The sequence below is a fragment of the Tursiops truncatus genome, chromosome 1 (genome assembly GCF_011762595.2).
Source record: "Tursiops truncatus isolate mTurTru1 chromosome 1, mTurTru1.mat.Y, whole genome shotgun sequence".
NCBI lineage: Eukaryota > Metazoa > Chordata > Mammalia > Artiodactyla > Delphinidae > Tursiops > Tursiops truncatus.
Window position 1 is genome coordinate 109,559,584 of NC_047034.1, and position 12,299 is coordinate 109,571,882.

At 43.8% G+C, this 12,299-nt stretch overlaps 1 protein-coding gene across 9 annotated transcripts in view; it reads left to right on the forward strand.

Moving 5' to 3' along the window:
* The first annotated feature begins 4,035 nt into the window (after positions 1-4,035).
* Positions 4,036-12,299, forward strand: part of MCOLN2 (mucolipin TRP cation channel 2) — a 59,627-nt gene continuing 51,363 nt past the window's right edge. The window contains exons 1-3 of one of the 9 annotated variants that reach the window (XM_019920138.3): positions 4,492-4,620; positions 5,411-5,505; positions 6,054-6,257. Coding sequence is in view for 2 of the 9 variants with exons in the window: in XM_019920137.3 (XP_019775696.2) it covers positions 4,096-4,172 (77 nt within the window). In the remaining 7 variants the exon portion in view is untranslated. Of the gene's footprint in view, positions 4,173-4,490; positions 4,621-4,649; positions 4,823-5,410; positions 5,506-6,053; positions 6,258-10,998; positions 11,118-12,299 lie in introns of those variants that run through there. The other 8 variants (XM_019920141.3, XM_073787898.1, XM_019920139.3 and 5 more) reach the window with 8 other exon arrangements.

A 12,299-nucleotide genomic window follows, 5' to 3' on the forward strand; every position in this document is an offset into this window, starting at 1 on the left:
GTTTATTTTTGCCATAGCTTTAGAATGTGTTTTCCATACCCTTCTCTACTCTTGCTTCCAGTTATTCTGACTGTGTCATCAGTGGAAACCATGCCTGAACTGACCTCAGACAACTCACCAACCCTGGCCTGGACCATTCTCAGGGGCTGTCCTTGAGAGAGAGGATGATTGCTGTATATCCAGTAATCATTGCATTTTAAAATCTCTTAAAGGAAAGAATAAGAAAGAAAAAAACATCACCAGCTAACAGTCTTGTATTTGGCTATGAAGGACAACTGTTATTTGATACCGCTTTTAGTTCTGGAGCAGATCAGGTTTTTTAGTATAAGTTTTCTCTTTTCCTTTAGTGTTAAAGGACAAAGTTGAAGGAGTATTCTATACACCTATGAAAATTAAACTGCATACCAAATGCATATTCGATCCCACAAGGATTGTTTTATTGGTACTTGCACAGCCTTGTGAAAAGTGCATGATGTGCTGTGCCCCTCCTAGGCACATTCAGTCTCACAGAAAAGGGTAGCATTTTTTTCCTCCACATAAACTTCACTGTGAATATTGTTCTTGTCTGCCTATCCCAGAAAATTGTTGCATTTTTACTATTAGCCTGTCTCATGTTTTCTAGACTCTTTAAAAAATCCCCTTTAACATCGTAAATCGGTGAAAGTTTTATATGAAGGCAACCTGCTAGAGAAATTCAAGAAAAAGGTGTGTAAGTTTAAACTTCCATGTTAGAGTACATTATTGAGCAAAAGATTCTTCTGTTATTTGGTTATTGGTCATTATAAATGTGAATCAGGGTACAGAACTCTTTGTACTGTCGTATACAGAACAGGACATAGACATTTGAAAGGAACAAAGCACAGCACAAAACAATGACTATTACCACCCAGTGAGAAATGAGCCAGGATCTTTGCCATAAACAAATGATTTTTTGAAAGTGAAAAACATAATACCTATTGTGAATTAATTTACTAATTTAGAATTGTTAGATTTGGTGCCTAGAAACTATAATTCACATCTTAGCATGTGTGATATTCACAAATTTCAAAGATCTGACTTCAACTATCCTTAAGTTTCATACTCCCCCCCTCTTCCCCATCCCCAGTTCCCTCAAACATGCAGGTGAAATCTTTCCTAGAGCCTTGCTATTTAAAGAGTGGTGAGTGGACCAGCAGTACCGGCACCATCTTCTAGTTAGAAATGCAAGACCTCAAGTCCCATTCCAGACCCACTGAATCAGAGTCCGTTTCAATACCATCCCCTGGCATTTCATGTGCACATTCAAATCTGAGATACTTGGAGCTGCCTTTTACAACTATTTCTCCCTCTATAGTGTTTTACAAGAACTTACCTACGGTTTATTTTTTAAATGATACTTTTATGTCTATCAATAATATATGCATCACCAATTACAGTTATTTATGTACATGTATCTCTTCTCTACTTTGCGAAACTAGTTGTAGGTTATTACAGACGTGAAACTGTTTACAGAAACTGGTCCAAATTAGGAGAGCTACTGAAGTGTAGCAGTGGTTAGTCATGTCTTAGCAGTGTAGTGGTGTGGTGAGAATAAAGGTTTAGGAGACTGAAAGATTGAATACAAATCTAGGACCTACTACATATTCTATGGGTGACCTCAGGGAAGTAACTTAAACCTCTCTGAACCCATGTCCTCATTTTGATAGGGAGATGACAGTACACAGAATGCTGAGCATTCAGTGAGATAACGTATAAATCAACCTTGGTACCTAGTGGGGCTCAGGGTTTCTTCTGGCCCCTTTGAAGCACAGGGCCCTTGTACATGGTAGATGTTCTTAATAAATGCAACGTTGACAATGGATTTTCCTTTTAACTACCCACTGGTAAGTTATTCAGTAGAATTGCCCCGCCTTTAAAAAACACTTATAACAAGAAGTTTGCTGATACAAAAAGATGTTATCCCAGTTTACAATCCCCTTCTAAAGGGACTGTGGTCCCTAGTGGAGTCCTAGTATTTTGAAGTTAAGGGTTGTCCCTTTATAGTGGCTTTTCTTTGAATTAAAAAGGCTTAAAAATTCTTTAGCATAAAAATTGTATATATAGATACTATATATATATAATATATATAGTATCTATATATGCTATATGTATAAATATAATATTTCTTATACTTCCTCCAACACTCTCCAATGAAGTCACAGTTTGCCTCTTTACACCAGAGTCCACATCCTTCCCACAAGAACAGTGCTGTAACATTTCCTCTCCTTTTCTTCTAAAAAGGAGTCATGCCACCGTGGCACCCACCTGCAGGGACTGTGACTACACAAACGGGAACTTCCAAGCCTGTCTGTACCCAGCGGGCATCTCTGATGAAACGGACTCTAAAATAAGGCATTTGCCTAATAGCCTACTGGAAGTGACTTTCAAAAGGGGGCATAAAGAAAAAATATGTTGGGACTTCCCAGGTGGTCCAGTGGGTAAGGCTCCGCGCTTCCAATGCAGGGGGCCAGGGTTTGATTGTTGGTCAGGGAACTAGATCCCGCATGCATGCAACTAAGAAGTCCACATGCCGCAACTAAAAAGATCCTGCATGTGGCAACGAAGACCCAGCACAGCCAAAATAAATAAATTAATTAAAAAAAAAATCTTAAAAAAAGAAAAGAAAAAAATGTTGCCTGCCATTTCAGTTTTACAAGGATCAAGCCATTAGCCACTACAGTCGCCCATGGGCAGTGGCCCCTGAGCGGAATTCAGGATGGAGAAAACTAGGGAGCATTCTGGGCTTTGTATACACCTAGATAGTTAAGATGCATATCTAAGGGAAAATTTCAGTGACCCCAGATTCTTTTCATACATAGAAAAGCACTAAAATCATTAACTTGAGATGTCTGTTCTTTGTGATTAGCAGTAATCTTTGGATGTTCCAGGACATGTTTTTGTTTTGTTTTGTTTTTTTCCCACAGCAAAAAAATTCAGGCATATCCTGGCTCCTCCCTTACCTCCTCTCATCAGCTACTCGGAGCTATCTGATGGACTGTTTGTAGGGCTAATAGTCCTCAGTAAGGTCCTTGAATAAAACTTAACTCACAACTTTTGAGTCGTGTGTTTGTCTTTCAGTGGACAGGGGTGTCAGTTATGTATGCTTTTATATACCTTACGTATTTCCAACTGCTCCTACCTGGAGATGCATATTAAAATAATTACCTGGCAGAATATTCTTTGCCTTGTTAAACCCAGAGACCTTTTAAACATTTGCTGATTGAAACAGCCTGGAACTCGCGGACTTTGCTGCTGCTGCTGCCACCAATAGGAATAGGCCTCCCTGGAAAAGAGGCTATTGGCTCGTCGGACCTTCCAAGTCAACATCACCCACAGCTGAAAGTGGCATTTGGGTAAGTGACCGCGACCCTCATCTCTAAGATTCATGTCCCGTTTCCGACAGGCGTCTTCCTTTGAAGTTCCGGGAGGGAAGAGCAGCAGTGGCTGCAGACCAGCACGTGGGCTTACCGAGTCCCAAGGCTCGGGTCTTGCAGGTCTGCGCCGTCCCTCTGTGCCCGCCCCGGCCACGTGGACACTCACTCCCCGCTCAGGAGGCCAGCTTCCCCGCGCGAGCTGACAGCGATTCGTTTCTCTTTCCCTTGTGCGCCCGTAGCAGTTTTAACATCTCCGAAGCATGACCCTTGTCACAGAGTTTTGTGATCGTGCACTTCAGAATAAAAACACGTCAAAATGAATGAACTTTTCATTTAACGTGAAGTCCTGGAGGGAAAGGATCTGGTCTTTCTTATCTCGGTGCCCACAGTACTCAGCCCTAGGCTTGGCATTCAGTGAATATGGCCTGTGTCTTGAACGCATCAAAATACAAATGACTTTTAAAATGGGCAAAGGAATGGATGTAGGAAACAAGAAAAGAGTGCCGAAATCAAGGAAAGAATGTAGAGTCAGGAGCCCTGCAGGGCAGGCAGTGCACAGCCCGGCCGCCCGGGGGCGGTGTGGAGGGCGCACCGGCAGCCCAGTGTTCCACCGCGTGGGCCCCTTTTGAAGGCGCTTCTACCCGGCCCTACAGCCCGGCCGCCACCCAGGAGGCCTCCTTCCCCCGTCGCTCCGGGCAGCACCATGGCTCGTGGCGTGGAGGCGCTGGACCTGCAGGTGTGGAGCAGAGCCTCAGGTCCGTCCCGGGGGCCTCAGTGCAGGTCAGTACCCCAGGGGCGATCGCCGTGGGGCCCCCCTCCATCCCACGGCCGTTCCTCTGGCGCCCACCGCCACCCCCTTCCCGGGCTGCTTTCCTCCACGGGTCTCCTGACGCGCGCATCTCTGCTCTATCTCCCACCGCCCGCCGCCTTCCACCTGCCTCCCGGGGCTCACAGAGGCCAGCTCGCTGACTCGAGGAAAAAGTGCCCCAGGGCACCAAGTTGAGACGTTCTCCTCAGGCTCCTCAGCCCGGGCGGGAGGCGACTGCGGGGAGGTGGGGACTCGGGGCGGGGCGGGAACGCCCGGCCACGAGCCCCTTCCTCGCCGGCGCGCAACGACCCGCCCGGCAGCCCGCCGCCGCCGCCGCCCGAGGGGGGCCAGCCGCCCCCGCGACTCGCCGCGCCTGCCAGAGGGCCGGGGTCTGCGCGCCCCGGGCGGCTGGTAGGAAGGGTAAGAGAGAGGCGCTAAGAGGAGGGGGGCCCGCGTAGGAGGGATCCGACTTCAGGGGAGGCGTTCCCGGCAAGGCTGAAACGCGTGCAGTGAACGGTTTCTCCTGCTCCGAATCCCGAGAGCCGTGGAAAGTTTTGAAGGCGCAGGCCTGGCCCGGCAGCCCCGTCCTTTCCCCCAGGCCAGGAAGCAGAGGAAAGACCAGGTGATTTCAGGTTAACTGTCAGATGAGGCGCCTGAGCTGTGTCTTTCTGGGTATTGGACTCTGGAGAAACCCTCATCAAGTGGATGGCTTTCCTGTTCTAGACTAGAGCTTTCTTGCTGCCTTGCTTATAGTAACTGCTTGCAGTTAGTTAAATCAGGCTGGGCTTTGCCTTCCGGAACAAAGAGGCCTTTTCCTCAGGTGGGAGGGTGATAGCGTGTTTAACCCCAATTCCTCTGCCTTTATGAAAAGGCGTACAGTTCAGCCCGGTGGCGCTGCCCGTGGGCCCCAACTTCTTGGTCAAAGCTCCAACCACCCAGCCGTGCAGCTGAGCCGGGGGCGGGTAGCGCGTACAAACAGGCCTTCGCTCCCCTCTTAAAGCTCGCAAAACAAATACAGTGGTGGGTGGTTAAACTTTCTTAAAATAGCGTGGAGACTTTCCTGCATAGCTCTCTCGATATTAAATACAAATGAACTTAACGCTAGCAAGGAAAGCCAGAATTCAAGAGGAGGATTTATTTGATCTCTGATCACTGTCCAGATAAGTATTTAACGAATACTTATATGTTTTTTGTGGTATATGTTTTTTAGACTTTTGACAGACCAATTTTGAATTAGAAGACAAAACTTTGGTGCAGCTTTTTTGGACAACTGGATACCTGTGAATGTCACCTCAAAATGACTGGGTATCGTGTAATTTATAAAGCATCTCTCTTAATGCTAAGTGTTTATTTTTAATAGAGCAGAGGGGTAGAAGTTATACACTGTTTCCATCTACCGTAGCCCTAAAATCACTGTCCTAAAAGGTAGGGAGCAAATTGACCCTGGGTTTATTTACTATCTTTTGCTTGGACTGATAAACAGGCTTGTGCTTATGGTAGGTATGGTGTGTGTAAACTTTTTTTTTTTTTTAACTTGAATTTAGGTTTTTTCTTAGCACATGTCCTCAGGACTTAAATGGTTTTATCATGTCCAGTGAGTATCTTCAGAAGCTACCATTCTTAGAGTAGAGGAAACACACTTGGGTGTGCACATAAGTAGGTTTTGAACGGATTCTAATTTTAAATATACATATGTCTGGTTGTACAGTACCGGTGGGAGACAGGATTTTGTTTCGTCACACACTGCGAAGGGAATAAGTCCATAAGAAAGAGGTAGGAGAGGTTGCCTATGGATGTTAGGATGCAAATTCTGATACGTAATGTTGAGGGAATCAACTATATGGTTCTCCCAGATGTGGGATGTGGACTTCACACTTCAGGACCCGCTCACCATCTCTGTGTCCCAGACGTGGGATGTGGACTTCACACTTCAGGACCCGCTCACCATCTCTGTGATGCACTAACCACACAGCACAAGTTTGGGGGAATCTGGTAGCTTCTTCCTGTTGAGTCAACATTCTCAAGATTTTAGCTCATCTTCCTCTAAATACTTTAAGGTGAGTTAAACTCCCATTACTGCGAACTCTCCCTTCTTCTTTAGCAAACCTTCTGTAAAGCAGGTTCTGTGGCTTGGATCCTTTAAAAACAGGCACATTTCCCACACGTCTCCTGACCATTTCCATGCACAGGCCATCGTAATAGTGCCAATTGTATGTAGTCTCCTGCACATAAAAACGGGTAAATCCTGATGAAGTGTTTGAGGGGGCCATGTTCTTTTCTCCCAAGGAGGAGCATATAAAATGTGTTGTTTTTAACAATAAACTAGTGCATATAACATGTCTTAATGAAGCAAGTAGGAAGAGTAGGGAGACAAATTTTATACAGAATGGCAGCGAATACAGAACTGAAAGTCAGGGATGATTGTATATGGCAGCTAATCACTTTGGCTAGGTCTCAGTGAAGTGAAACCCAGACTAAGACAATTTTTGAAACTTAATGAAAAAACAGGTGTCTTCCTGTGGCTACAGTTTTTAAAGTGGCCAAAATTGTGGCCAAAGAAAGCCTTTTTGGCTATGAAAATTAAATGTGGAGTCTTCTCTGAGGCTGAGCTGTTCTCTCTAGCTGAGGCCTGGAGTCCAAGCCCCACCTGTCAGTTCCCAAGAATGAGATCACCCTTCAGTGAGCTCTTACATCATGTGTTCTGGGCTTCATAGAGAAAAGTAATCTTATTTCCAGACCTCATTTTCTTTATCAAACTGCAATATTCTTTTCAGTATCAAATGCGTAAAGCCATGTTTTGGTCTGTTTACATATTTGTTTGCTTTGGCAATCTTCTGGGGTTTTTCCTTCCCACTTTCCTCAGCCTAACCCTAGCTGAGCTTTCTACTCTGTTTTGAGCTTGGACCCCATTTTCTCTTCCCTGGTGTGAGGAGAGAGCTTTCGGGGTATGTTGCCCATAGATATTTCTTTCCCCTCAGTTGGGGGGACCGCTTCCTTTTTTCTCCTTTGAAGGTTGTATTTTGTTATCTTCCCTTGAATACATCTAGTGGTTTCAGCTTAAAAAATCCTGTCAGGCAAGAATTGGTGACTAGTGAGGCTAAAGATTCTGGAAAATTGTCCTTGGTACAATTCCAGAAGACCCACAATTTAAGGGGTGAGCTTTAAAAAAATCCTGTCACCTATAGCAACTAGAGGGAATTGCTAGAGATAGTGTGCATCTAGGGGTTCCCCAACTGGCCATGAGGTGGGCTTGTTCAAAGATAAGTTAAACTCATCCAATGGTTTGAGGAAAAATGATTAATTATAACTTTAGTTATCATTTTATAACTTTTTTAATGTTCCAATAAACCTTGTTTACAAAAGCAGTCTACTGGCTACATTTGGCCCTTGGTCCACAGGCTTTATACCTTCTTTTAATTTTACTTTTCCTTAGGGAGAGTCGTCAGTATTATTGAAAAATTGAGCACTTATTGAAATTGAGCACTTACTGAAAGTGTTAGAGAAAGCAAAATGTAAGGCATGCCGTAATTCCAGTCATCTTCTCCAGATTTAACTGCATTTGGAATCCTATATTGCTTAGAAATGGAGTTTTGCTTTACTTTCCTCTCTGATTCAGGGAGCTGATGCTTCAGGATATGTTTTCATAGGAGGTATGGCTTGTTCAGAACGAGCACTTTGAAGAGGTCAAGTCCTAGTTCTGCTTTCCTGCTGGCCTGAGGCAGCAAAGTGCTGATGAGAGATGATTTTATAGGAACTTGGTGGCACAGTTGTCTTTAGGGAAATTCCTGAAAGTTGTAGCATGCTCATCTTTTAAGGGTGGCTCCACAGGAAAATGAACAGCCCCTACAGTCTTTTTTCTGGGTATTTCTCAGAGTTAGAATGACCATGTCATTTATGTTCTGAGAGCTGTGCTGAGAAGGTAACTAAGGTTTCTTTCTTTGACCTTTTTTTTTCTTCTCTTTAACTTCCTTTAACTGGGGCCCAACTACCCAGAGCCTGAGCTATCTGAACATTTTTCTCTCTCTCATGAGATTAGCAAACCATGAGAAAATCAGTTCATTGTAGGAACTGGAGTGAAAAGAAAAAACAAAGAAAAAACCCATGTGGGAGTTTGGGATTGGGCTAAAATCTTCCATCCGCCAGATTGCCCTGGGACGTTCACCCTACATGATCATTGCTGTAGAAACACCGAATTTTAGTCTCTGAATTTACTTCCCCTGACTCTCCACTTCCCATCCACCACACACAAACTAAGGACAAGGAAATATTTGATTACCTGATATGTATTATTAGACTCTGTGAAATAGCTTATTTTAACTCATAATGATAACTCAAGAATTCATGTTAATCATCCAAAATCAAGAAAATATGGAAAACTTGAAGAAGAAAATTAAGATTACCTATGATACTACTTCACAGAGATCACCAAAAATTTTTTTTCTGGATTATGTACTTCTAGACTTTTAAAATATCTACATATAGAAATCAATGTCCACATTTTTGGAAAAATGAGATCTCAAGGTGTTTATTTTGTAACTTTGAAAAAATTTAACAATATATCATAGACATGTTTGAGTCAACACAGAGTTACAAATAGGTTTGCAATGAACATTGTTGTAACCATCCTTTTGACTGGTTATTTAAACACTTGTAAGATAAATCTATAGACGTTTGATTCCTAGATCACAGATACTCTTCTGATCTCATTCTCTTCTACTGCCAAGTGCCCTTCAAAAATTTACATTTCCCTTCAATAGAGGTGTTTTTTTTTTTTTTTGCGTTATTGATAAATAAAATTTAAGATAGGTAGATTTTCACCATTCTGACTGTTAGTAAATTTGTTGTTAAACGTTCATTGGCCAGTTTGGGTCCTTTATATATAACAGGATAAATATTCAGTTGACTTTCTCTTATTGATAATTTGGAACTCTCTACAGGTAATGGATAGTAAACTTTTGCCTGCTTAAATATATTGTAGACATTTTTTCCCAGTCTGTCTTTTAACTTTTTGAAGTCTTAATTTTTGTTAAGATCTGTCAGTTATTTTCATTGGCTTCTGAATTTTCTCATGCTTAGAAAGGCATGTTAAATTATATTTTTAAAAATTCTAAATCCTATGCATCTATCAATTTTATTTTTTAAATGTGTCTAAGTTTTATTTTTGCATTTGTTTTCAAGGAGGACTCTAACTTTCTCTCTCCCCAGTGGATTGCAAGTTTTCATAACAATTCATTGAATAATTCATTCTTTGGAAAGATTTCAGGAATATTAATTGAAACAAAATAGGGTTTTTATCAGCAAACCAAGCAACTAAATTACCTAAAACCCTCTAATGTATCTTGGCTAAGCAAGACTTTTCAGTATATTTTTAACATAATTTTTCATGTCAATTATTTTAGATTTTCTATTGTTTTGTTGTTTTTATTATATTTGTTGTTTTATTATTATAATTTGATCTCAATGGGTACCGGCTAAGGAAAAGTTCACATAGTTAGGGTCGTCATCTTTTTCACGGACTCATTTCTTTTTTCCAACAAATTATTCACTGAACACCTATTATGTGTTAGGTAGTCTGCTTTATGCTGGGGATATAGTCATAAGTGAGACCAGGCCTTCATGGAGTTCCCTTGTAGGGAAGACCGGCAAAGATTGCAGTCTCAGTTATGAAGGAAATTGATGAGAGAGGCTGTGGGAAAGGCCTCTTTTAATAGAGTGATCAAGGAACCTGCTCTAAAGAGGTGCCACTTGAGCTGAGACGTGACGGTGGGAAGGATCCATACATGCAGAGCTGGGGGAGTAGCAGTGGGGTAGATGAAACAGCAAGTGCACATGCTCAGAGCCAGGAAGGAGGTGTAGTGGGGTAGTGAGGAGGGGGAAGAGAGGGCATGGGAAGGAGTGGGCAGGAAACTTTCAGGCCATGGTAAGAGGATTGGATTTTAGTCTAAGAGCAGGGGGAGGCCATACGGGGTAGGGAAGTGATGTCTGTCTTAACACTTTTAGAATTACCCCTCCGGCTACTATGTGGAGAATTGGGAAACTGTTGCAGTTGTCTGGTGAGAGTTGATGCTGCTGCTGGGACCAAGAAGGCTGCAGATGTAGAGAGAAGGGGACCACTCCATGTTGTGTTTTGGAGGAAGACTTGATTGAGTGGGTGTGAGGGTTGAGGAAAAGGGGAAATCAAAGCATGACTCTGGAGCAAAAGTTCCTGTACTTTGCTGCACATTAGAATCACCTGGAAAACTTATCAAAATCTCAATGCTCAGGGCTTCCCTGGTGGCGCAGTGGTTGGGAGTCTGCCTGCCGATGCAGGCGACATGGGTTCGTGCCCCAGTCCGGGAGGATCCCACATGCCGTGGAGCGGCTGGGCCGGTGAGCCATGGCCGCTGAGCCTGCGCGTCCGGAGCCTGTGCTCCGCAACGGAAAAAAAATCTCAATGCCCAGCTTATACCTAGGCATCAATTAAATCAGAATGTCTAGGGTTGGAAGCCAGACACTGAAACCTTTAAAAAATTCCCGGATGACGACTATGCAGCCAATGTGGAGGACCATTGACAGAATGAGGGATTGCAGCTGAAACATGTAGATAAGAGTGTGTGATCAGGCGTTGAGCAGATGTGCAGAGAAGAGGGTGGAGGGTTGGTATGAGAAACCCATTAGTCATGTGGGTGGAGTTTCAAAGAAGAGGTCGGATAAGGGAGTCTGTTCAAGAGAGAGATTTGCCAGAGGTGCAAATGTGAAAGTCCACATCCTGTGGATAGTATTTAAAGCCACAGGACTCCATGAACTCTTCTAGAAGGGAGGATAGAGGATAGAAGTGCCCTGGACAGTCCTGAGGCACTCTGGCATCTGGAAGTCAGATGGAAGAGGAGCGAGTAAAGGAGAGCCAGAGAAGCCCAGTGAGGCAGGAAGCAAACTAGGTGAGTGGGATATCCTAGAAGTGGAGAGATGAGGTTGTTCCAGGGACGTGGTGGGTAGCTGGATCAAGTGCTACGAAGCCACCAAGCCGAGACCTGAGAAATGGCTGCTGGAATCTGCAGCCGGCGATGGTTCCCTCTGAGCGGGTTTAGAACGGAAGCCCAGTGTTTGCTGTGGAGAATCTGAAGAACAAAAGTACCTCGAGGAAGTTAAATGCTGGATTCATTCCATCATGGCTTTACTTGCTTTTTCCTTTTCCTTTCAGTAACATTTAGAAGTCTCCTGAATTTACGGACTAGGATGCTGTGGTCTGCCAAAGTATCACACTGTTTTAAATAAGAGAAATTATGTTGGAAACATTTGTTTATTTGAATGTAACATTTTTTTTCCTTCATTCGTGACCATCTTACAGGCCAAGGCCCTTTAAGAAATATTAATTCAGGGATCAGAAGGAACACTGGACAAGGATTCTTATTGGATTCTTGGATCCAATTCTTATTCTAAATTGGATCCTTATGGTTGGGGGCAAGTCACAACCTCAGGGCACCTTAGTTGCCTCGTTTGTAAAATGAGGAGATAGGGACAAGTAATGTCTAAGGTAAGGATTTCAAACTGGATGCACGTTAGAATCACCTGGGGAGCTTTTTAAATACCCCCATGCCCAGGCTGTGCCCATACCAGTCAGGCCAGAATCTCTGAGGGGAGAAGCAGGGCATCAGTACTTTTTTGAGGCGCCCCCGGTGACTTGGTGTGCAATCAGGTGTGAAAACAATGATCTGAGTTCTTGTCTAGCTCTAATACTTTGAGTTATTCTGTCCTGGGTATAAATACGTTCCTGGGGCTTCCTTGGTGGCGCAGTGGTTGAGAGTCCGCCTGCTGATGCAGGGGACACGGGTTCGTGCCCCGGTCCGGGAAGATCCCACATGCCGCGGAGCGGCTAGGCCCGTGAGCCATGGCCACTGAGCCTGCGCGTCCGGAGCCAGTGCTCCGCAACGGGAGAGGCCACAACAGTGAGAGGCCCGCGTACAGCAAAAAAAAAAAAAAAAAAAGTACGTTCCTGCCTTAGACAAAATCAGAAAGAAGGGAGGAATGAATAGACACTGGGTGGCAGCTAGCAGTGTCTGTCATGGGAGGTCTCAAAATTTACCTTCCAGACTTCCTCTCACAGGAAGGGATTGAAGGAT